The 24,256-nt window shown below is 50.3% G+C and overlaps 1 protein-coding gene across 2 annotated transcripts in view; it reads left to right on the top strand.

The window, feature by feature from the left end:
• The first annotated feature begins 294 nt into the window (after window positions 1-294).
• Window positions 295-24,256, top strand: part of ELAVL1 (ELAV like RNA binding protein 1) — a 38,038-nt gene continuing 14,076 nt past the window's right edge. For both annotated transcript variants that reach the window (XM_054175473.1, XM_054175472.1), the window contains exons 1-2: window positions 295-389; window positions 14,760-14,943. In XM_054175473.1, coding sequence (XP_054031448.1) covers window positions 14,772-14,943 — 172 coding nt within the window. In that variant the 5' untranslated portion in view covers window positions 295-389; window positions 14,760-14,771. The remainder of the gene's footprint in view (window positions 390-14,759; window positions 14,944-24,256) is intronic.

The raw sequence follows: 24,256 nt of genomic DNA, 5'->3' as shown, positions 1-24,256 counted from the left end.
GACATCCATGGGGATGGCTCGGGTCACGCGGCCTGCCGCGGCACTTTCCTGTGCCCTCCGCCAGCCGCGGCTAAGCGCCCCCCGCTCGCGCACGGCCCCGGCCCCTCTGTCGGGCGGCAGCCGGCTCGCAGCCCGCGGCCACGCAGGGCCCGGCTCCCCGAGCCGCACGCGCAGCGCCCCTCCCCCCGGCGCGCCGCCAGAGGCCGCCCCCGGCCGGCGCTTGACGGACAGGCCGCCGAGCCAATGTGGCGCAGGGCACGTGTGCGCGGCAGCCAACGGAGCTCGGCGGGCGGGGTGGAGGCGTGGACGGTGGCGCTGCGAGCGGCTTGTTGTGCGCGCTGCGGAGCCGTTAGCCTCCCGCTGCACGGGCCCTGCCGAGCCGGCCGCAGGTGAGCCTAGGCCGCCGCGGGCTCTCGGTCGCTCTCCGCGTAGCCTCTCCTGCCTCCCGAGCGGACTGGAGTTGGGGGGAGCGGGGTGGCGAGAGCCGCGCCAGCGAGGCCGAGGCCTGGGCCTGCTGGGGAAGAGCCGGGGCCTGCGGGGGGAGGGGCCAGCCAAGGGGGAGCGCGGGCCCGGGGCGGCCGGGCGGCGAGCAGGGGCCGCGGCCTATGGGCCGGCCTGCGGCCTGCGGGTCTGGGAGAGCCTGGAAGAGGTGGATGGGGCATGGGTGGTGGAGGAGGGGCCCGAGGCCTTCGCAGCTGTGGGCGAGCAGGCCGTGGGTCTCTCTGCCCGGGGCCGCCGCGGAGGGGGCCGGCGCAGGGGGGCGGATGCACTGCCCGGGTCGGTGTCTCATTTTGCAGCCGTCCTGCTTCTGGTTAATGCTGTTGTCTTTCGTATTTATTTTGCCAACGTCTAGAGAGACGTAGCTTTTGAATCTCTCACCTTCGTTAGGACTGGTGCGTCTTTATTATTTGCAGTACTTGTGGGTGGGCTTACTAACGTGGTCGATACGTGTTAATAATCATGCTCGTTTGTGCCTGACTGGAACTGGGTTCGCTAACGTTGTGCTAAGTGCTTTTGGCCGGAAGAAATCGGGGCTGAAGTAGCAACACACTATTGTTAGTACTTGTGGGAGGCTTTTCAAAGTAAAGCGCTTACCGTTTTTTGGTGATTGGAGGAGGCAAGAACACGTTAAAGGTTATTGGGTGGGAGTTTAGGTGCAAGGAATGTGGGTAGACGTGGCCCAGAGAAAGGGCTCCGGTGCGGTAGTTGTCTGGAGTAGTATTTCTGTTGGGCAGAGGCTTGTATCTGAGACTTTCTGAGAAGGGAAGTGTGTTTGATTGCGTGAAGGACTTGTGTTAGGATTCTGTGATTCGCTTCATGAAGCATTTCTGGAAAATACAAGGGGAAGACCATGGATCCTTTTACCTATTAAAATTTGATGCCAATGTTTGATTAATTTTTTGTGTTTTCTGTATTTTTGCCCATTTTTCCTTTTCCTTCTGTGCCCTGATTGTGGATGGAGACTGCTAACATTGCTCAGCTCTTACCTCTTTTCCAGCCTGCTGTTCCCCAATAGTCATGGTTTAGGCATTTTTCTTTCTAGCTCTGTGTGAACAAAATTCTCTGACTTCTGTATCTCTTTAAAACTGGGGCAGTGCTTACCTTCTGCAGGCTTTGTCAAACCCACCTGATCAATAAGATTTCTTGGATTTCTGCTGCCTCTTGGGCTGTGTCTGTGTTGTATGACAGAGGATAAAGTCTAGATTTCTGAGCTTGTAAGTCTCTGCAGCATGATGTGTTGCTCTGTGACTGCCCTAGTTTTGTTCTGGAGCAGCGTAACTGTATTTGTATAACGTTGCAAATGAGTCTGTGGTGTCACGACTCAGTGTGCAGCAGGCCTGAGTTGTAGAACTATGACCTGTGCTTGCAAGAGGCTCTCCCCTTGGCTTCACTGAGCAGGAGCACCTGCTGGAAGTGTTTTATATTGTATAGTAAGTTTATAACCGTAGTTATTTACATGTGATGTGTGTATGGTTGTGCAGGGCCAGATAAAGGTTGGTTTACTGCTTGGCCATGTGAGTTGTCTTGCAGGGTACCAGGCTTGCAGGCCCAACGGTTGCAGTAAGCACAGGCTAGATGGGAATGTGAATAGGGTGGACAGTAGCGTTCTGAAGTTAATGGTGGCGCCAGTGTCTGCTGCTGACATCGGCTTCACCAGGAAATGTGCTTTCTGCTCCCAATAAAAGTACTCTGTTTTCTGTTCGCTGATTCTTTCTTGCATGTTCTGTCATTTTCTTCCTGGAAAAAAGCCCTCCATGTCTTGAGGTGTGACAGAGGTGTCCCTTTACCTTCAGGATTTATTTTGTTTAAGCTGTGTTACAGCCTGCTTGCTTTCCTGAAGCTTTGGTCTCTGTCTTGTTTCTTCCTTGTATGTTACTAGCCCTCCGCGAGCTGATTACAGTGCAATCTTGTCAGATGTTGCCCTGACTACAAGCCTTGTGGAGATGGTAGAGTTTTTGTAACAGCAAACTCAAGCTTGCTTGATTTGCAGACATCAAAAAGGTGTTTCAAGAAGCAGTGCTTTTTGCACTTCCAAGTACTTTAGGAAAAGCCTGGAAGGCAGATGCAGGAGATTCCTGCCAATTCAAGCATTTAGGAAGAGTGACTTAGTTGAGCAAAGGAGAGGTGTTAGATTTCACCTTGTTCTGGAAATTGATCAGGCACTTCTCTTCCAGCTGCCGGCCTCAATGAGCCCTGGGGTTACACAGCCTTGTTATGTGTTGGTGATGGATGCAGAAAGAGATTCTAAGCTTGGTTTGTTTTTTCTCTGGGGGGAGAGAAAGGGTAGAAATTAGCTCAGTGGAGAAGGCAGAGGTGTTCTGCATGCACCTGGGTTTGCTGTTCCTTTGGGTGTGTGTGTGTGTGTTAAATATTAGTGGCAGTGGCACAGTAAGTATGAAGTGCTCACTGCTTCCATGGCCTGGTTTTAAGAGTGCAGTAGCAAGTTGTGAGGTCTTGTCAAGCTCTCAGAGCTGGATTTCCAGCTGCTGGTTTTGTACTGGTGAATGAGTTGGATGCTGCCTCCTCCTTTTAACTTCGCTTGCCTTCCTGTCCTGTGAAAGTACCAGCTGCCAGTCATAGGCAGGATGGGTGTTTGGTGCAGGTGGTGTCAGAATGTCTGGAATCTACAGTTCTGAGTCCAGTTCTCATCTACTGCAATTGCCTGGAGCATAAGAAAGGAGTTGTTCTGTCACAGCACAGCTCTTTGTATCCAAGTGATGTTTTGTAGGTGACAAAATTTCCAGAGGCAATAGCTGAACAGTTCTGATGCTGTACAGAACAAGGCAGATAATAACTTTTTAATATCTGCTTATCCCTGAACCTGCCCATTTAAAACACCACTGCAGAAGGTGAAATAGCCTCAGCTGCAGACAGCTGTCCAGCTTTCTCTGCTTAGAACTCGTCGTGTTAACTGTCAGCATCTTGGACCCAGGAAGGAGGAAGGTGCTGCTGTGAAGCTCTGAGCAGAGCTCTGTAGCCTGCTCTCTGTCAGGGCTGACTGTTGGCCTTGTAAGATGGGAGATCTCAGATCTTTAGTATCTTAGCTGCATGGTTTCCAGTTGCCAGAGGCCCTGGTCCTCCCCTTGGTGTTCAGGCAGCAGAATTACGGCCAGCCTGTGTCTGTTTTTTGACAGCATCCTAATTATGATTAATTTTGTTCTTTTGAATTTGGTGGAGTTCATCAGACTGATAGTAAAATGAGGTCATTCCTCTGAAGAATGCAGCTTAGTTTTTGACCTCAAATCCTTCTGGCTCTTGATGACAATATCAGCACTGAGAGAAACCTTTGCCTTGGTGATGCCAATATATGGGCACGAAGAAAACCAACTACAAAGCACCTAAAAGCTTTCTGGGCAGAATTGTCAAACTGTAAAATGACTTCAAGATATTAAAATTCTGACAGTTGGGATTTGTTAGACTGGCAGTGCATTGAAAACTTAAGTTTATGCCCAATGGGATTAAAAAAACCCAAAACCAAAACAATAAGGAAGCTTAGTCTGCTGTAGCAAAAGTCCTTGATGTGGCAAGAAAGTTTGTTGCAAAGCAGTGGTAGATTTTAGCAATGGCCACATCTGATGCAGAAATTTTTATTGGAAGGACTGACAAAAATGTTGGAATCTTAAAGTTAGGTGAGCTAGGGACAAAGGAGAGTGGCTTCATGCTGGGCTCATAAGGTGGGAGAGGAATCAATACAAAGGTGAAATCTATTAGCTTTGAAAATGTGACAGAGTAGGTAAGCAGCAAGAATCTGATTCACAACCAGAGCTTGCATGTCATTGAGAGAGGACCCAGAGCTGTTGGAGTGAGTCCAGGGGAGGCCACAAATGTGATCCAAGGGCTGGAGCACCTCTGCTACGAGGACAAGCTGAAGGAGCTGGGGGTGTTTGGCCTAGCTAGAGAGATGACTTCAGGGGGACGTCAGAGTTCTTCAGTACCAGGGTAGTGAGACTCTGGAACAGGCTGCCCAGGGAGGCTTTGGCTGCCTCCTCTCTGGGGGTGTTCAGGGTCAGGCTGAATGAGGCCTGGAGCAGCTCAGTCTAGTTGAGAGGTGTCCCTGCCCATGGTGGGGAGGTTGGAGGAGATGATCTTTGAGGTCCTTTCCAATCTGAGTCATTCTGTGAGATCCAGCTACATGGGAGAGGACCAACCTTACTGACTCCTATGGGACAAGAAAAGGACTAACAGTACAGTGAGTGAGGAGGGGTCTCTGATGCCTCACTTTTTGCCTTTTTCATTTGTACCTCAGCGTTGTGCCTGCTGCAGTGAAATGTGGTATCTGTGCTCATTAAACACAATAGCTGCTAATTGGCCTAGGCAAGCCTAACAAGCCAGAAGAGGTGAGATCAAGATTCTTCCTTTGTGGTCATGAACTTGCTTTATGGAAACAGCATCAAGCATCTCTCCAACACAGGCATGCCTCTTCATATCTAAATTGTTTTTATTCAGAAGGAAAACTCAGGCATTGTCCCCTGTCTCTGCAAGTCTACATGGAAATCATCTGCTGGAAGGCTTCAGCATGGAGCTCAGCTCTGAGTGGAGATTTCAAAGTGCCTGAGCTGCAGTGAGCATGCACACACTGGGATAACCTTTTATGTTAAAGGTGGTGGGGTTTCCCCTTGTGCTGTATGTTATGGTTACAGAATCACAGAATGCCTCAGGTTGGAAGAGCCCCCCGCAAAGGTCACCTTGTCCAATGCCCCTGCAGGCAGCAGGGAGGCCTCTCCGGCTATACCAGGCTGCCCAGGGCCCCATCAAACCTGATCTTGAATGTCTCCAGGGACAGAGCTTCCACCACACTCCTGGCCAACCTGTTCCAGTGTCTCCCCACCTTCACTGTGCAGAACTTCCTCCTGATGTCCAACCTTGGCCCCTTGGGCTATCCCCCCAGGCCCTTCTGAGCAGTCCCTCCCCAGCCTGCTGGAGGTCCCCTTCAGATGCTGAAATGCAGCTCTATGGTCTCCTTGGAGCCTTCTCTTCTCCAGTGTTGTGGGTTGAATTTCCAACAGATTGGAGACTTACTCCCTTCCCCCCCAGGAGTAAATTTACCACACTTTACTCAGAATTTTTGGAAGGAAAATGAAATTATTATTTAAAAATTCAGACTAAATATAAAAGTATAAAAGGCAATACACATCCAAGGTATATTTACATTCATTTGCAGTTCAGCAACATCAGAATACCCTCCTTGTACAGCAATTCATCGTTTTCTAACCCACCCCCCCCCGACATAATTCCAGAGAGGCTGTGCACAGCCAACCTGTCTCTATCCCCCTTGCCCCTCACAGGTCAAAACAAAGATCAGCCAAGCAGTGTGCAAGGTCAAAGGAGATAGAGCAGCCCCAGAGAAGAGAGGGAAAGATCACTCTGTATTCCTCATCTGTATAGAAATTTACAGAAGCAATGAAATTAAATGAAACGTCTCTGTTACTTGCTCAGCCTCTTAGAAAAATTCATGCAGCCCTGGACTGACTTCTCTGGAAAAACCTGATTCTTATTTACAATTAAGCATAGCCTTTAAAACTGTAACATCCAGGCTGATCAGCCCCAACTCTCCCAGCCTGTCCCCATAGCAGAGCTGCTCCATCCTCTGATCATCTTTGTGGCCTCTTCTGGACCCTCTCCATCATGTCCCTGTCTGGTTTGTGTTGGGGGTCCCACAGCTGGACATAGCACTGCAGGTGAGGTCTCCCCAGAGCAGAGGGGCAGAATCCCCACTCTCCCATCTCTGGTCATGCTGCTTTGGATGCAGCCCAGGCTGCCATTTGCCTTTGGGGCTGCCAGTGCCTGGTGCTGGCTCTTGTCCAGCTTCTCCCCCCACCCCCTGCAGCACCCTCAAGTCCTCTGTAGGGCTGCTCTCAATCTCATCACTCCCATCCTGGACTGATATTGAGGGTTGCCCTGACCCAGATGCAAGACTTTGCACTTGGCTTTATTGAACCTCATGAGGTTCCCTTCAGCCACTTCTCCGGGCTGTCCAGGTCCCTCTGGATGCCACCTGTCTTGGCCTTCACTCTTATCAACCATACCACTCGGCTTGGAGTTATCAGCAGACTTGCTGAGAGTGCCTCAGTCTCCCTGTCTATAGCACTGAGGAAGGTACCAAACAGCACTGGTCCCAGGTCAGCCCCCTGATGAGCACCCCTTGTTACCCATCTCCCTGTGGACACCCAGCCATTGACCACTACCCTTTGGATGCAACCATCTAACCAGTTCTTGGACTGAAGAGAGCCATTGTGATTTCCCCTTCACCCCTCCCCACAGCTGGCTTTTGATGTTTGATCAAAGTTCAGCTCTGCTGCTTGTAGTAGCTCTTCGTGTCTTGTTCATGGAGAGGGCTTTGCTTGGGGGGTGCAACCTGCAGAGCTGCTGGGGACAAGAAAGAAGCTGGTGTAAAGGAAGTAATCTCTGCCATATGTGAAGTAGAGGGGTCTGGGTTAAAAGAGAGAGCTGTATTCTGGCTGTGGAGTGTTGGGAAGCTTTTCTGGGAGGCCTGGAGGCTTTGTGGAGGGTTCTCTGCTTCCAAGGTGAAGCCTGTTCTGTTGCTTGCAGTGATTTCTGAGAAGAAAACCTGTCCCTTCTGTATCTTGATTAAACTCTGGCTTCTCAATGCTGTCTTGACAGCTGTCTGCAAAGCAGTGTCTTGCATGACAGTGCTGAGTTGAATCACTCTTGAGAGCTGTTTTTCTGAGACAGAAGTAGTGGAGGTCAGAACCTCCTGCAGGTTCTTCAGGCCCTGTTGTGTGTGGCATTGCTTTCATCATGTGTGCAGACCTAGGCATCTCAGCACCTCTGCATCTGCCCTTTGCAGCTGGGTGGATTGGTGTGGTGCATCCCTTGAAGCAGTAGTGTACTACTTGTCCAGTTTCAGGTGCGGTGTCCAGGGAACACTGCACTGCAGCCTCGGAGTTGAGTGGTAAAGCAGTGTCCAAGACAGCCACATCTGTTACTTGCCTCTGAGTCAGCCATGACTTGCAGGTTGGGGCATAGCGACAGCCATGTGCTGATGAAGCAGGAGGTGGTCTTCTCTTTGTATGGGTCTGAAGCTCTGCTTGGAGCACCCAAGAAGATGATTGAGGCCAGCCAGTTTATTTCATAGTAGAACCTTGAGTCTGAAGCCTGAGCTGCTCAGAACAGCCAAAGAGTCACTGGCTGCAGTTCAGGGTCCCTCTTCATTCACCACTATTATCCCCAGCAAGGGACTCCATCAGTTTAGGGGGTTCTGTGAGACACCATCTCCTGAAGTCTTGAACTTCAGTGGACAGAAAGGCTGAGCTATGTGGGCAGAACCTGTCAGCAGCCTCACTTCTGCTGTAGTTTGAGAACCATGCTGTGCCCAGTATGGCCTGTTCCTCATGCCATGAGCTTCTGTGAACACATTCATCCAGCTCTCTGGTCAAGTGTCCTGGTGGAGTCAGTGTGCTTCTGATAGCAGACCCTAGATATTTGAGGTAGCCCTGATGTTGTGTTTAGCACAGCTGAAGTCAGTGCTCAGCTCTGCATCTGCAGTGCTGCATGGGGCTGGAGAGCTGCTTTGCATGAATGAGAACAGGTCAGTTGGTGGAGTGAGAAGAGCTGCTGCTAGGATGCTAATGAAGTTACTAATTGCTGGCATGAGGGAGCACAGAGCTCACTGCTCCCAGGAGAATTTCCTCTCTGAAGCTGTGCAGTAGCTGCAGCGCTCATGGTGTTTATTTGTCTGCATCCAAGCTGGATCCCTGTAGTGGTTCAGTGCCTTTGCAGACCTGTGAACCAGGTGAAGATGTGCTAAGTCTCTTGCCTGATCGTGAAGACCACTGTCTTTCATGTCAGTATTCTGTTCCAAATGATCTCCTCAGATTCATCCAGGGCTTCTTTGGCAGACACCTTGCAGCCAAGACTTCCAGACCCTGTATCCTAGAATCCTGGACAGAGATCCTTGGTGTTAGTTGGAAGAAGTTCTTATTGGTGTGTTGCCAGCAGCATTTGTGCTTTTTAAACGTTTTGGAGGCTTGTGCACTTCCATGGGTCATGTTCAGTGCAAAAAAACCCCAACTGAAAAACCAGTTGGTAGAGTATGAGACTGTTAATCCAAGGGTTGTGGGTTTGAGTCCCATGTTGGGCACCAATTACTCTTTCTGGGAAGAACTTCTTCCTCACATCCAGCCTAAACCTCCCCTGGTGCAGCTTGAGACTGTGTCCTCTTGTTCTGGTTGCCTGGGAGAAGAGACCAACCCCCACCTGTCTACAACCTCCCTTCAGGTAGTTGTAGATAGCATTGGTCTCCTCCTCTTCTGCAGGAAAGAGAATTTATTCTCACTGGCATGGCAGCTGTTCATTGCCAGCAGAGGAAGTGGTTTCCCACTGACTTCTAGAATGGTCAGGATGGTGTTGCTGTTGTAGGAGGTTGTCTAAGTGCTTGGTGAAGGATTAGGAGAAGTGTCTTGATCAGTGCTGTGCTCTGCTCCTTTCCCTCTCTGCTCTGCCTTTGTAGCTCCTACAGGCTTCGTTCCTGTTATCCCATGGCAGTGTTTGCCAGGCCTTTGTGCAACTGCTTCCTCTATTCTTCCTGAAGAAAAGCAGATGGAAGGCTTCCTCACAGTCCTAATTGGTTCTGAATCAACATTGCCTTAGGCACTCCTTAGAGTTGGTTAAATGTTGCAGGCAGTGAGATTGGAGGCCGTGGTAAAATGATGTAAACTTGATAGCCATTTGCCAAGCTCCTGTCAATTCTGCTTAATGCCAGTGAGTCTGTAACTTCTGGTGTGCTGGGCTCCCTCTGCTTGGCACCTGGCCCTGCTGCCTCTGTAGGCAGTGGAGACACCTTGGGTGAGAAGGAAAACTACTTTTCCTTTTTGAAATTTGAAGTCATTGTTTTGGAAGGTGATAAAATCTGTAGTAACTTCTTCAGCTTGGTAGGAGAAGCTGAGCAGCAAGAAGAAATTCTTCACTATGAGCGTGGCAAGAGTCTGGAATGGATTGTTCAGAGGGGTGGTGGATGCCTCCTCCCTGGAGATGTTCAAGGCCAGGTTGGATGAGGCCTTGAGTAACCTGGGCTAGTTGAGAGAGATCCCTGCCTGTGGCTTGGATTAGATGATCTCTAAGGGTCTCTTCCAGCCTAGGCTGTTTTGTGGTTCTCTGAAGGGTTTGTGTTGTATCTTGGGCAAATTTGGTTCAAGTGAAGGAAATTCAAACTTGTGAAGCTGGCAGAAACCTTCCTTTGCTTATTCCTTGTACTGTAGAACTTCCATACTCAGCAATATATTGGTGTGTTGTGCTTGGGGCTTGAGTTCTACACAGGACACAAACAAGCAGAGTTGCTTCTGTTCAGACAGTCCTAAAGATGTTTTATAGCTCAGCTGTGTTGAACAGAGAAGGTTCTGACAGAGCTGGAGGGGAACATAATTTCACAGTACAACAGCCTGGCAGCTTAAAGTCACCTCAGGAGTCTCTTCCCTTGCTTTACCTTCGCAGCCTTTCCTCTTGCTCTCTTCTATCCTCTAGCATTAGCTTTGGTGCTTATCTTGCTGCAGAGAAAGCAGATTAAAATTGCTGACATGACAAGCAATGCTTCCCTCCTGGTGCAGTTTGCCATTGCTTTCATGGCACAAATTGGTTATCCTGTGGACAGAAGGGCCCTGGGGTTGGTTCGTGGGGACACTTGAAACAGAAATGGGGGCAGAAGGCTCAGCAGCAGGTGAAGGGCAGCAGGACCTCTCTGGTAAGCTGCAAGTTCTTAACGCTCCTACATATTAGAAGACAAAAGGATTCAGCTGAAGTCTGCTGTGCTGTATCTCCAGTGAGCAGAAATGGAGCCATGTTTCCTTCTAAAATGCTGTACTCCTTTACTGACATTTAAGGTCTGACCTCCAGAAGAGGAAAGTATGAAATCAATGTCAAGTGTGCCTAGTGAAGGGGCAGGAAGCCCATTCCTGCAGGCATTTCCTTTCTAGACACAGTGTTTCTAGTGACTCTTCCTGACTTTTTCCATTATTCCATTTCCAGTTGCCAGTAGCATGGCAGTCCCTGGAAAGGCTCATCCCTGAGGATCCTGATGCATGAAACAAAGCAGCAGCCATTGTTGCTCAGGCCCTTGTCTGTAGCTTCACAGAGCTGTAGTTGTCTTGTACTGGTGGCTGTAACTCAACATCACTACTTTTGAAAGGCCTCCTGGTGTGCTTCTGACCCAGCCGTGCACAGCACACAGCAGAGCTACTGGCAGCCACAGGGCACTGCAGGGCTGCCTCCTTGCACTGAACTGGAAGCTTTTGTATCCTTCCCCTCTGCTCTGCCCTAGTGAGACCACATCTGGAATGTCTAGTTCTGGGCTCCCCAGTTCAAGAGGGACAGGGATATACTGGAGAGAGTCCAGCAGAGGCTGTGAGGATGCTGAAGGGCCTGGAACATCTGTGTGATGGGGAAAGGCTGAGTCCTGGGGCTGCTTAGTCTGGAGGGGAGAAGGGTGAGAGGAGATCTGATCAATGTCTGTAAATATCTGCAGGGTGGGTGTCAAGAAGGGGCCAGGCTGGGCCAGGTTCTTTTCAGTGGTGTCCTGGGACAGGACAAGGGGAAAAAGACACAAACTGGAAGCCAGGAGGTTCCACTTCAGCATGAGGAGAAAATTCTTTAATGTGAGGGTGCTGGAGCCCTGAAGCAGGCTGCCCAGGTAGGTTGTGGTCTCCTTCTCTGGAGTTCTTCAAAACCTGCCTGGATATGTTCCTGTTTGAGATGCCCTGGGTGACCCTGCTCTGGCAGGGGGCCTGGACTCCAGATGTCCCTTTCCAACCCCTAGCATTCCGAGATTCTCCAAACAGCTGCCCTGGTGCTGGCTGAAAAGCAGCAAGATCTTAAACTGTTGTAATTCAGCTGGGATTGCTCATTCTTCAGGCACTGTGCTGTGACTCCTGCTCAGTTCTGAAGCAAACTGCAGCTAGAGGAATCTTTAGTAGATGCTTCTGTAGAGTGTCTCCTGTTAAGTCTTTTGGCCAAATGAGTGTGTTGGGGAAAAGTTTAAACACAAAGCTCATCTTTGAGCCTGTGGTACCATGGGGGCACAAAGAGAGTCCATGAGACACAGATCTAATGCTGAACTTGGAAGGTTTACCCTGAACTTTCAGATGGGAGGTAGAGCTGCAAGTCTGCTGCCAAGTTTCCAGTGCTTGACTTTGTCATTAGCCTCAACTCTTGGAGGAGCATTCATTTGCTGTACTCTGGAATACCATGGTGTGAAGCTGAACTTAGAGTTGGTAACCTGGGTCTGTAAGAACAGGTCATAGAATCCCAGAATGGCTTAGGTTAGAGGGGACCTCAGAGATCATCTCCTCCAACACCTCTCAGCTAGACTCAGCTGCTCAAGACTTCATCCAGCCTGACCTTGAACACCACCAGGGATGAGGCAGCCACAGCCTCCCTGGGCAGCCTGTTCCAGAGTCTCACCACTCTGGTACTGAAGAACTTATTCTTCAGCTCCAGTCTAACCCTGCCATCCCTCAGCTTCAGACCATTCCCCCTTGTTCTATCTCTAGACACCCTCAGGAAAAGTTCCTCTGCAGCCTTCCTGAGGTATCCCTTCAGGTATTGGAAGGCAGCTCTAAGGTCCCTCCAGAGGTTTCTCTTCTCCAGGCTATGCACCCCCAGCTCCCTCAGCCTATCCTCACAGCAGAGGTGCTCCAGCCCTGGATCATCTTTGTGGCCTCCTCTGGACTCACTCCAGCAGCTCTGTGTCCTTTTTATGCTGGGGACACCAGAACTGGAGGCAGTATTTGAGGTGAGGTCTCAGCAGAGCAGAGTCAAGGGGAAGATGATCACTTCAGCTGATTTAGTTTTATGCAGCCTAACTTCTGAAGGTGTTCCTGAAGAGAGAGCTTGTGGTTGAAGGAAAAAAACCAACCCAAAACCACCTCAGTCCTCTTGTTTGAGCCTTAGTTTAATCTAAAAAATGAAAGTGCTTGGTCTTCTGCCTCTTGCTGGGAGAGCTTGAGCTGAAATGCATTCATCCTTCAATGTTCTTGCAGCTTGTTGGTGGAAGCTGCCCTGCCTGGGTGCTGAGATGTCAAAGTGCTTAGATTCTCTGTTAAAATGCACCAGTGAGTTAAGAGGAGGAGATCTGAACTGAACTTGAGAAGGCTGAGAGGAAATCTTAACAACTCCTATATGTTTCTGAGGGGTAGATGTCAAGTTGCAGGTGCCAGGCTTTTCTGTGGTGTCTTGTGATAGAACAGGGAACAATGGGCACAAACTGGAACCCAGGAGGTTCCACCTCGACATGAAGAGAAACTTTGGTGTGAGAGTGCTGGAGGCCAGGAGCAGGCTCTCCAGAGAGGTTGTGGTGTCTCCTCTGGAGATTTTCCAGACCCACCTGGATGTGTTCCTGTGTGATCCTGTTCTGGCAGAGGGGTTGCAGTCAACAATCTCTAGAGGTCCCTTCCAGCCCCCCTACCATTCTGTGAGTCTGTGAGCATCAGGAGGGCATGAATTCATTTCAGGTATTTCACAGCTTTTCTGTGTGGGCCTCAGAGCTATCTTTAAGAGCTGTTAAACAAAGCAATGCTCCTTTGGAACTAGAGAGAGCTTCTGGGCTGTGAGGATGAACAAATCTGTAGCAGCAAACTTGAGAACCAGAGCTGAGCCAGACAAGATATGACCTTCCTGGTAGTGGTGTTTGCTGCAAGGAGCAGCCCAGTCCAGGTTTCCTCAGCCTGTTGACCTCTCTCTCCTGTGGCAGGGTAAGGTTTAGGTCTCCTGATTTTGACAATTTCAAAGTGGTTGTAAAAGTGCTTTAACAAATCTGCTTTTCTGGCAGGGTATGGAGGAAGAGCAGCATGGGTCTGCAGTGAGTTGGAGCTGCAGATGTCCCCTGCATCTGAGATGTCAGCTCTCAGTCCCTGCTGATGGCTGGGAGTACCTTTGTGAGAGAAATTCTGGTTGTTTTCTCAAGGCTTTAAAAGAGAGCAAACCCAAACTGTGAAACTCTTGCTGTGCACCAAAGTCACTGTTCTGTACAGGTTCATGTGGGAAGTGTCCACCCACTGGAGGTGAGGTGGGCACAGGCCACTGCTGGCTCCTTTGATGGCCAGTGGCTATCCCAAAGGAGCCACAGGCACATCCCAGCTGCCAGAAGACCTTTGGTGGCTTGGGAAGAGTATTTGGGGAAGGAATGGTGCTGGTGCTGCTCACTTCTCTAGGGATGGGACTTGTTGGCTATGAGGAAAGCCCCTGGTCTTAGGGAAGCATGGCCTGGCCTTGGCTGCTGGGCAGGGAGGAGGATGGGGTTGAGGGCAGGTAGATCTGGCAGAGGTTTTGGCAGGGTGTTTGTGGAGTGCTGGAGAGGGATCTGGTGACAGAGTTTGAGTGGATACACCTCAGTGATGGTGAGGGTTTGGAGGCTCAGCTCTAAATAGAGCCTTGATCTTTCACTCTGACCTCATGCAAGTGTTGAGTGGTTTCTGAGGTTAGCATTTGGTGGCTTCCCTTCCCTGTGTGTCACATAGCCACATCCTGTCCTGCACAGAGCTATTGGAACAGGCTGCACAGGGAAGTGGTGGAGTCACCATCCCTGGAGAGGTTCAAAAGATAAATAGACATGGCACTTGGGGACCTTGTGGTGTTGGGGTGAGGTTTGGACTGGATGATCTTGGAGGGCTTTTGCACCCTCAGTGATTGTGTGGTCCTACGTGTGCAGTCCAGCAGTGACCCAGAGGCAGCTGTGGCACAGTAACAGGGCCTTGAGGTGCAGGATGAGCAACGTGTGAAGGATAAAACATTCAGAAACTTGGTAGTCCCCAGCTGAAAGACTGACCCAGGCCTGGCAGGTCTGGCTGCTGCTCTGCTTTTTAGGGGTTCTGGCCTGGGTGATCTCTGGAGTTCCCTTCTAACCCCAGACATTCTGTGATTCTGGGCATAAGGTGGGAGTGAAGGCTGAGGTGGCAGTTGTGGTTCTGGCTGGTCCAAGAGCTTGGATGCAGGGAACCTGCTGTGGCCTCTGTGGCTGTGAGCACTTTGGTGGTTGCAGCAGTGTGGGGTTGGTTTTGTTAAGGTAGAACAGCTGCCCTTAAGAGCTCTTCAGTGGTGCATGTGTTGTATGTTGCCATGCCTGTTCCTTTGAAAGAGTGAATTGTGCTGGAATGTTCAACAAACCCTGTTTTGTTTTGTGACTGGAAAAACCGTGGAGCTGAAGCAGCTGCTTGTTCTCAGCTCTGACATCAGCATTCAGACTTATTTCAGGTGGAGAACTTCTTGAAGTGCAAAGATCTGCAACTCACTTGGGCTCTTTCTCTTTGCAGGTGTACTATAACATGTCTAATGGTTATGAAGATCACATGGCTGAAGATTGCAGGGATGATATTGGTAGAACAAATTTAATTGTGAACTACCTCCCTCAGAACATGACACAGGATGAGCTGCGGAGTCTCTTTAGCAGTATCGGCGAAGTTGAGTCTGCAAAGCTCATCCGCGACAAAGTTGCAGGTACCAGCAGTGTCTGAGACACTTTGTGGTTGGCTGCTCAAGCAAATCCTTATCTGAATGCTGTTTGATGGAGAAATAGGAAATACTTGTGTGTGTATAGTCAAGCTGAGCTGCTGCCAAGTGTGCATGTAATTCACTTAGAACCACAGAATTGTCAGTGTTGGAAGGGACCTCAAGGCTCAGCCAGTTCCAGCCCCTTCCATGGGCAGGGACACCTCACACCGGAGCAGGTTGCTCAGAGCCACATCCAGCCTGGCCTTAAAAACTTCCAGGGATGCAGCTTCTACCACCTCACCAGGCAACCTGTTTCAGTCTCTCACCGCCCTCATGGGGAAGAACTTCTTCCCTACATCCAATCTGAAGCTACCCATTTCTAATTTTGCTCCATCCCCCCCCAGTCCTATCATTCCCTGACAGCCTAAGAAGTCCCTCCCCAGATTTCTTGTCGCCCCCTTCAGATACTGGAAGGCCACAATTAGGTCTCCCTGGAGCCTTCTCCTCTCCAGACTGAACAACTCCAACTCCCTCAGTCTGTCCTCATAGCAGAGCAGCTCCAGCCCTCTGCTTACCCTTGTGGCCCTTCTCTGGACACCTTCCAGCACCTCCAGATCCTTCCTGTAGTAGGGGCTCTGGAACTGGACACAGTACTCCAGATGTGGTCACAGCAGAGGGGGAGAATCACCTCCCTGGCCCTGCTGTCCGCACTTCTGATGCAGCCCAGGCTCTGGTTGGCTCTCTGGACTGCAAGTGCACACTGCTGGCTCAGGTTGAGCTTCTCATCCACCAGCACCCCCAAGGCCTTGGATATTATTAGGGAGCTGGACTAATTAAGGCTAAATTAATGACTGGTTTGTATGTGGTTAAGAATCCCAAGAGGTGCAGCTCCTCACTGCAAACACCAGGGGCCTCATCTTATTTATTCTTCCTATAATCTGAACAGTTTTGTCTCTCCCTGAGCACTGAATCTACAAACCAACCTTTGGGTCTGATTTTGGTCAGTGAAGGAGTGGCACCTTGCAGACCTTACCACTCTTGAGGAATTTCACTTGCCTGTTCTTTAGGATTCTTAGTGGGAGCTTTGAAAACCGAGGGAAAGGAGTTGTTCAGATTTTTGGACCTTGGTTTCCTTGCACACAGCAAATGCTGCTAGAGCAGCTGCTCTTAGGAGCTTTGTATCTGTCCTGGGAAGGATCCTTGCGGTGTTCCAAGTTTTCATTTACAACTTCTGGGTATTCCTGTTCAGGATTCATAGAACCTGGATCAGTGGGAGCATGGTTTCTGTAACTGCAGGTTCCTGTGCTGTTAACTGGCTGTGCTCAGCTGCTTGCTGTGGGGCGTTTGCTGCTGCACATGCTCAGTGTCGTGTTTCAGAGCCTAGCAATACTGACTTGGATCACTATCTTATCCACAACAAAGCAGGTCTGGAACTACTTCCCTGGCTGTAAAAACTCCATAAAAGCTGATCAACCCCACGAGCATTTGGTGCTGTCTTAACAGATTTGGCTGCTTTATTTTGTGTGCTTGAGGGCAGGCACGAGAGCTGAATAATTAAACTTTAGAGTTTACTTTCAGAAGGGCTTCTCTGCTTTCTATGTCTCTAATTTCTTTCAGGTGAAGTGTTATGTGATAGCTCTGTCTCTCTGCTTACAAAGTGTGCATGTAAAAATAATCATGAAATACTTCCCTGCAGTGCTGCTTGCTTTGAGTGTTCAGCCCACACACTGCCATACACCTCGACATGCTTAGAGGCAGAGGTTTTGCTCTGGAGGCTGCTTTTGCAAGGACGTAAACCCACTCATTTACAGCAAGCTTTCATCAGATGGCATGGCTCATCCCCACCTTAGCCTTTCAGGCAGGCACAGAATGGTCTGTGTGGGTGGTGAGGATATTTCAGGTGGGAAGCAAGGCAGAGCACTGCCTGACTTTGGAGAGTCCACGCAGTTCCCTGTATCATCCAACAGTCTGGCAGAGTCTGGTCTACTTTAACTCAGAACCTGACAGTGCTGGGTGTAGTTTAAAGTCCAAAACCTGCTTGTGTGCTTCAAGCTTTGCTAACACCCCCCTGAGGAATCAAAAGTGAAATTCCTGTAAGGTTGCATAGCCCCTGAGTGCCTGTGGACAAAATTCCAGCTTGGCTTTGAAGTGCAAGTGTCTGGTTCTGCCTGGCTGCTTTGCTCAGACCACTTACTCCTGCTGCTGCCAACTGTTGCCTTCAACTGCAGCCCTGTCAGGAGCAATTCCCAGGCTTCTCCATGCTCCCTAATAGTTTTGGAGTGTCAGTAACCAAGAATGAACTTCTTCAGGGGCCTTTTTACTTCCTTTCACTTTTCTTCCCCTTTGTGTTAAGATTCTTGGCTTGTCCAGCTCTGAGCAGAGCTGATGTTTGGCCTCCCCTGAGAGCAGCCCTGGGGCCCAGTCCTGCTTTCCTTATGCATTTTTCTGACCCCATGACAGGCTAGCAGGAAATTAGAGCTGCAGAAGGATCTGCTCAGCTTCTTGACCTTGGTTTCTGTGAGGTCAGGGAAGCTGTGGTATTGGCAAGATGTTGTGGGGTGTAGTGGCCTGGGCAGAAGGGAAGCAGCTTCTCCTTTTGTTGGAATTGGACTTTTTAGATTAATTTACCTCTTCTCACTGAAATCACAGCTTTGGTGCTCTTAAAGCATTTTGTCTTTAGAATTGCCTTTACTATTTGCAGAGGTGGAATCAGTGGTTGGTGATAATGTGTATTTTCTTATAAAGCAGTGACTGATACATTATTTTTTTTCTCAGTTAATGAAATATCTAAGGCAGAAAATGCCTTCTGCCTGGAATGCAGCTTTCATGACTCAGTGAACTGGGCTTAGCTTCCTGCAGACTGATCACTTGCATTCAGGAATCCATTTGAAAGGCAAAGCTGTTTTTGTGTTTCCTTTGAGCAAGGTATTTAATTTTTGACCAGTGTCTGTGGTGTTGGATTTGGTTCAGCTGCAGCATGGTGCTGAGCAGGCTTCCATGTGCCATGACCAGGTTCTTAACATTGAAACTCTTTAAAGCCACCAGGCTGCTTCTCCAGTTTTTGATGTCGATGAATGCTGTGGCAGGCTGAAAGTAGCTCCAAAGCAGGGTCAGTTTCCATCCCTTACTGAGAATCTTGTGCTCAGTTTGTAGAATCACAGAATTTCAGGGGCTGGAAGGGACCTCAAAAGCTCATCCAGTCCAACCCCTTGCCAGAGTAGGAACACCTACACCAGATTGCACAGGAACACATCCAGGCAAGTCTTGAGTATCTCCAGAGAGGGAGACTCCACAACCCCTCTGGGCAGCCTGTACCAGGCTCTGTCACCTTCACTGTGAAAAGTTTTTTCCTCATATTTATGTGAAACTTCTGTGCCTGAACTTCCAGCACTGCCCCTGGTGCTGTCACTGGGCACCACCCAGCAGAGCCTGGCCCCAGCCTCTCCAGACTCACCCTGTACATATTTATAAACATTGATGAGGTCACCTCTCAGTCTCCTCCAAGCAAAGAGCCCTCAGCTCCCTCAGTCTCTCCTCATATGGAAGATGTTCCACTCCCTTCATCATCCTGGTGGCTCTCTGCTGGACTCTCTCAAGCAGCTCACTGTCTTTGTTGAACTGAGGGGGCCAGAACTGTACACAATATTCCAGATGCAACCTCACCAGTGCATAGTAGAGGAGGAGGAGAACCTCTCTTGACCTACTGGTGACACCCTTTCTAATCCCCCCCAGAATGGCATTTGCCTTGCTGGCCACAAGAGCACATTGCTGGCTCATGGTCATCCTTCCATCTGCCAGGACCCCAGGCCCCTTCCCCTTCACTGCTACCAGCTTAGGCACCAGACTGCCCAGTGGGGCTTGGCTTTGCCCTCAGCCTGGCACAAACACTGTCTCATGGGACTTTTGCAGGGCTTTCTTGGTGTTTGCATGGCCAAGGGTAGCTTTGGGTCTGTCTCAGTACCTGTACCAGACCCACTGTACCTAGCTCTGTCTCCAGCAGCATGTGACCTGGGTTTGGGGCACTTGGAGTGGTCACCATGTTACAAGTGGGAGAGAGAAGGGGGAGCCCAGCAGCTCCTCAGTGCCAGAGCTGAAGCAGCTGAGGAATGCAGGAGTGGGTACTTAAGGACTGGCTCAGCAAAGAGCTCTGGGTTCAGACTGGGTTTCAGCTTCATGTTTTTGGAGTGGCTGAAATGCATCATTAATACCTTCAGTGAAGGACTGAGGTTGAGCTGTGTGATAGACCAGTGATAACCAGGTGGGCTTCTGTGTTTGGTGGTGGATTTGGTCCAAACAGGCTTGGAATGGGAAATGAGGCCCTTCCACTGTTGGGTTGGAAGATCAGTGCTGAAATACTTAAGGTTTTTGCACACATGCAAAAATTCAGTTTGACTCCCTCAAGAAGCTTTCTGGTTGTTGTCATTGGTTTCTTTCTGGTGTGTGTTCTTTGTTGGGGGGAGGTATGTGTGGTGTTTTGTTTGCTGGGGCTTTGGTGTGGTTTTATTTGGTTGGTTTTCCTTGTTAAGGTCATGGTAGAGTAACTGAAGCTGCAACTTCAAGATTGAGTCCAACTGTAACCCAGCTACCATGGCCACTAAATCATGTCATGAAGTGCCACATCTACAGCATCTTGGACACCTTCAGGGATGGGGACTCCACCAGCTCCCTGGGTAGCCTGTTCCAATCCCTTACCACTCTGGAAGCAAAGAAACTTTTCCTAATGTCCAACCTAAATGTTCCCTGTCCATTTCCTCTCATCCTGGTGCTGGTTACCTGGGAGAAGAGGGCAACTCCAGCCTGACTGCAGCCTCCTTCCAGGGAGCTGTAGAGGGCAGTGAGGTCTCCCCTCAGCCTCCTCTTCTCCAGACCAAACATCCCCAGCTCCCTCAGTCTCTCTGTATATGATGCCTTCCCAACCCCTCACCAGCCTTGTTGCTCATCTCTGGACACCCTGCAGCCCCTCAATGTCTTTCCTCCTGTGGTTTGAAACCAGAAGCTGCCAAGGGGGTAACAAATAGCAGTTGCCTGTATTCTAACCTGAGCTAAACAGTCTGTGTGGAACTTGTCAGGTTCTGAAGACTATTAAAGTGAAAAAAGTGGTTAGAAGGTAGGATGTGGAGCAGACTTAACATTGGGCTGAAGGACATCATGAGAAGCCAGAAACCAGCGTCATCTCCTGAGACCAGTGGACAAAAAAATGACAGAATAGAACTAGTGGAAGCCTACAGAAATGAGTTCTCAGTTAAAAATAACCTCAGTAGGTGCTTCCAAAAATGTGTGACAGGAGAACTAGTCCACTGCAAACTGTCAGAGCCTGCTCTGCCAGCCAGGGAGCAGCTGGGGTCATTCCAGGCTTTGGTTTAAGAGCTACACCAGAAATGAACTCAAAAGGCTGCAGCAGGGCAAGAGCAGGGATTCTGCCTCTTTCCTCTGATCTGCTGAGACCTCACCTGCAATCCTGCCTCCAGTTCTGGTGTCCCCAGCAGATGGAGGACACAGAGCTGCTGGAGTGAGTCCAGAGGAGGCCACAAAGATGATCCAAGGGCTGGAGCAGCTCCGCTGTGAGGAAAGGCTGAGGGAGCTGGGGGTGTTCAGCCTGGAGAAGCCTTCAGGGTGACTTTAGAGCTGCCTTCCAGGGATCCTTCAGGAAGGCTGCAGAGGAACTTCTGAGGACATCTGGAGAAGGGACAAGGGGGAATGGCTTGAAGCTGAGGCAGAGCAGGGTTAGACTGGAGCTGAGGAAATAGTTCTTCAGTACCAGGGTGGTGAGACTCTAGAACAGGCTGCCCAGGCCTCCTCCCAGGGATGTGGGGGGAGGGGTTCAAGAAACCTATGGCCATGGCTCCTGGGGACATGGTTTAATGGCTGTGGTGGTGCTGGCTTGATAGTTGGACTCAACCTTGGAGGCCATTTCCATCCAAAACAATTCTGTCTTTTATTCTGGCTGTAGGACAGTGCAGGATGCTCTTCACTTTCCCATAGTGCACTGCTGGCTCCTGCTCACCTTGCTCCACACTGGTTCCCAGGTCCTTCTCTGCACAGCTGCTCAGTCAGTGCCACGCTGTGGTGCTGCCAGGGTTGTTCCATCCCATGGTCAGGGTTTTGCATCTGTCCTTGCTGCACTTCATGGAGTACAGCATTTCTCCAGTGGTTAGGCTGCTCCTTGTGGCAGCCCTGCCCTCGGAGAGTCTGTCTTGTCCTATGGATGTGCATGGGTCAAATTCTCTCACCCAGTCTGTCCCTTAAGTGATCTTCACCCACTGGTCCTTCTTTGAACCCTTTCCCAAGTGCAGAGGCCCTGTTAGACTTTGCCAGTGAAGCATCAGGCAAAGAAGGGCTCCTGTGCCACTGCCACCACATCGCTCACCTGGTCAGCAGCCATCCCACCTTTGCCTTCTGCAGCCTTGCACTGCTGAGACAGCAGGAGAAGCTTTGCTTGTTACCTTTGAGATAATTTCTTTGTTTGCCTCCATCCCTTTGGAGTGTCAGCTGCAGCTGAGCTTTGGCACTGGGGCAGGACAGTTTCTGAATCCCTGCTTTTGTGGCTGTCACTTCCTCCAGCTCCTGTATGTGGCCTGTTTGCTTTGGAGCCCTGCCAGCAGCTCCCTGCTCAGCCAGGCTCTGTGCTGCCACATCTGCTGTTCCTGGGTGCTGGGACCTTGGGAAACAAAAGCTGCTGTGTGCAGTGGTGACTTTGCTCAGGGGTTAGAGCACAGCCTCCTGATGCTGGGCTCTGCCCTCCTGCCTGGCCTGGCTCTGCCCTCCTGCCTTGCCACACTTCTCGCACCGGCACAGCCCTTCTGTGGGGACTTGGATGTGAGGGTGCTTGCGCTTTGCTCAGGGTTGGTGTGGTGGTGTCCCCAGCCAATGTCACTGCACTGGAGGCAGCCCACACAGGGCTAATCTGAGCACTTTGTTCTCAGCCTCTGCAACTGCAGTCACCACTTGGAATTCTGCTTTTTCAGCAGGCTCAGGCTGCTTCTTGGTGCATTCCCACACATTCAGCTGGTTAGCACTCACAGCACATTCTGTAAAGCCAAGCAAACAGAAAAGCCCAACTTCTGCTCCTTTTCCAGGACTCCACATCCTCCCCTGAGTCACATCTGGGATGATCTGTTCCATCTTTGTATTACTTCCTTGGGCTGAATTAACACTTTCCCAGTTCAGAGAAAGATTGCTCAGCTGAAATGCCTCCACACTTGAGGTGCTCTGACACAACAGCAGCCAGTTTAGGTTTTCTTGAGGTTCTTGGGGAGAGCCCATTGGAGCTGCTGTGAGAGGGAGCAGGGGTAAATAAGCACCAGCTCTGCTCTCATCTTGTATTCCCCAGGCACACTGGAGTTGTCAGTCAGGAGCAGGAGGAGGAGAGGAAGAAATAAGCTCAGAGCTGAAGCAGAGTCTGGGGAAGCTGGGAGAGAAAGGAAGGACATGGCCAGAACCCAAGTGATGCACAGCAAAACTGAGCCCTCTGCCATGAAAGGGCTTTTATCACAGAAACAGAACTGGATTCTTTCTGCTGAAGGAGCAGTTTGCTTAAAGCTAGGGTTTGTGGCTATTCATCCAGATAAGGAGCTGCTTGTTGCTTACTGAAATCTCTGCCCCTTGAGCCCAGTTGCATTTATGTCTATGCAGACTTCTACAAAGCCTTCTGAAGATGGGGTTTGCCCCCAAATCACTTCAATTGATAGTAATTAACTATTACAGTTCTGCTTTCCTTTGCATGACAGGTTTCTAGCAGCCTCTTAACACCATGGTAAAGCAAACAAGTTGTTCCTTGTCTGGGATGAAGACTTGGCATAAATTGGAAGGCTGTAGAAGTGCTGATTCCTCCTCTATTTCCTGGCATTTCCTAGAGGCAGGCAGTTCAGACTGGTTCGGCCGAAGGAATCTGAAGCCAAGTTGTGAACAGAGAGAGGACTGCTGAGGAGTGCTCAGACAGGGGAAGGTGCCTCCTGCAATGACAGGGCTGTCCTGTGTCAGATCTCCTGCCCTGTTCAATCATGAAACCAGTAACCAAATGGCAGGAGATGGCTGAGATCCACGTGTGAGGTGTTTAGAGCAAGGCAGTTTAATGTCTGCTGCCAGCTTTGGGAGAGTTGAGGGTTTTGGCACTGAAGGAATCCTAGAATTGCTCAGGTTGGAAGGGACCTCAGAGCTCATCTGGAAACTCCCCACCATGGGCAGGGACACCTCTCAACTAGACTTAGCTGCTCAAGGCCTCATCCAGCCTGGCCTTGAACACCCCCAAGGAGGAGGCATCCACAGCCTGCCTGGGCAGCCTGTTCCAGAGTCTCAGCATCCTGGTACTGAAGAACTCCTTCCTCAGCTCCACTCTAACCCTGCTGTATCTCAGCTTCAAACCATTCCCCCTTGTCCTGTCTCTTAGACCCTCAGGAAAAGTCCCTCTGCAGCCTTCCTGTAGAATCCCTTCAGGCTCTGGCAGGCAGCTCTGAGGTCCCCTTGGAGCCTTCTCTTTTCCAGTCTGAACACATCCAGCTCCTTCAGCCTGTCCTTATAGCAGAGGTGTTCCAGCCCTTGGATCATCTTTGTGGCCTCCTCTGGACTCACTTCAGCAGCTCTGTGTCCTCCTTCTACTGAGGACGCCAGAACTGGAGGCAGGATTGGAGGTGAGGTCTCAGCAGGGCAGAGCCAAGGGGCAGAATCCCCTCTCCTGCCATGCTGCCCACACTCCTCTGGCTGCAGCCCAGCACACAGCTGCCTCTGGGCTGCAGGAGGGCACTGCTGGCTCCTGGGGAGCTGCTCAGCACCCAGCACCCCCAAGACTTTCTTCAGCCCCACTCTGCACCCAGGCTGGATTGGTGCCTGGGATTGTGAAGCCCTGTTACCCTGGTGTCATTTAAAGGTGCTTAGTACCAAGAGGTCAGGGCTGTATTCCAGGTTTTTACAGAGTAAGACAGGGAATTGGTGTGTTCTTACCTAGTGGCAGGTAGAAGTGAACAGAGCTGTAATTTATGGGGTTTGGGGTGAACTTATTGTTAAATGTGAGGAAATGTGACTGTTGCTGTGCTGCCACTTTTCAGGTCCTTCTCTTGGTAATCTGTGGCTCTGTAAACCCCAGCACAGCCCTGCTCCTTTTCCCCAGGACACTCACTGAGGAGCAGGCAATTGAGCAACCTGTGCAAAATCAGAGGTGGGGAAGTTTGCTCAAACAGAAGCAGTGAGGAGGCCAATGGGATCTGGCCACTCTAGTTTTGGGGAACAGGCACTAGGAAGGTGAAGTGTGTGACACTTGGTGATACTGCCTGCACAAGAACCAGTGGATGCCAAGTCTGGAGACCCACACTTAGTAAAGGAGAGC

The sequence above is a fragment of the Dryobates pubescens genome, chromosome 31 (genome assembly GCF_014839835.1).
Source record: "Dryobates pubescens isolate bDryPub1 chromosome 31, bDryPub1.pri, whole genome shotgun sequence".
Lineage (NCBI taxonomy): Eukaryota > Metazoa > Chordata > Aves > Piciformes > Picidae > Dryobates > Dryobates pubescens.
Note: the sequence above shows the minus strand (reverse complement) of the source record. Positions and strands in the feature narration are given on the sequence as shown.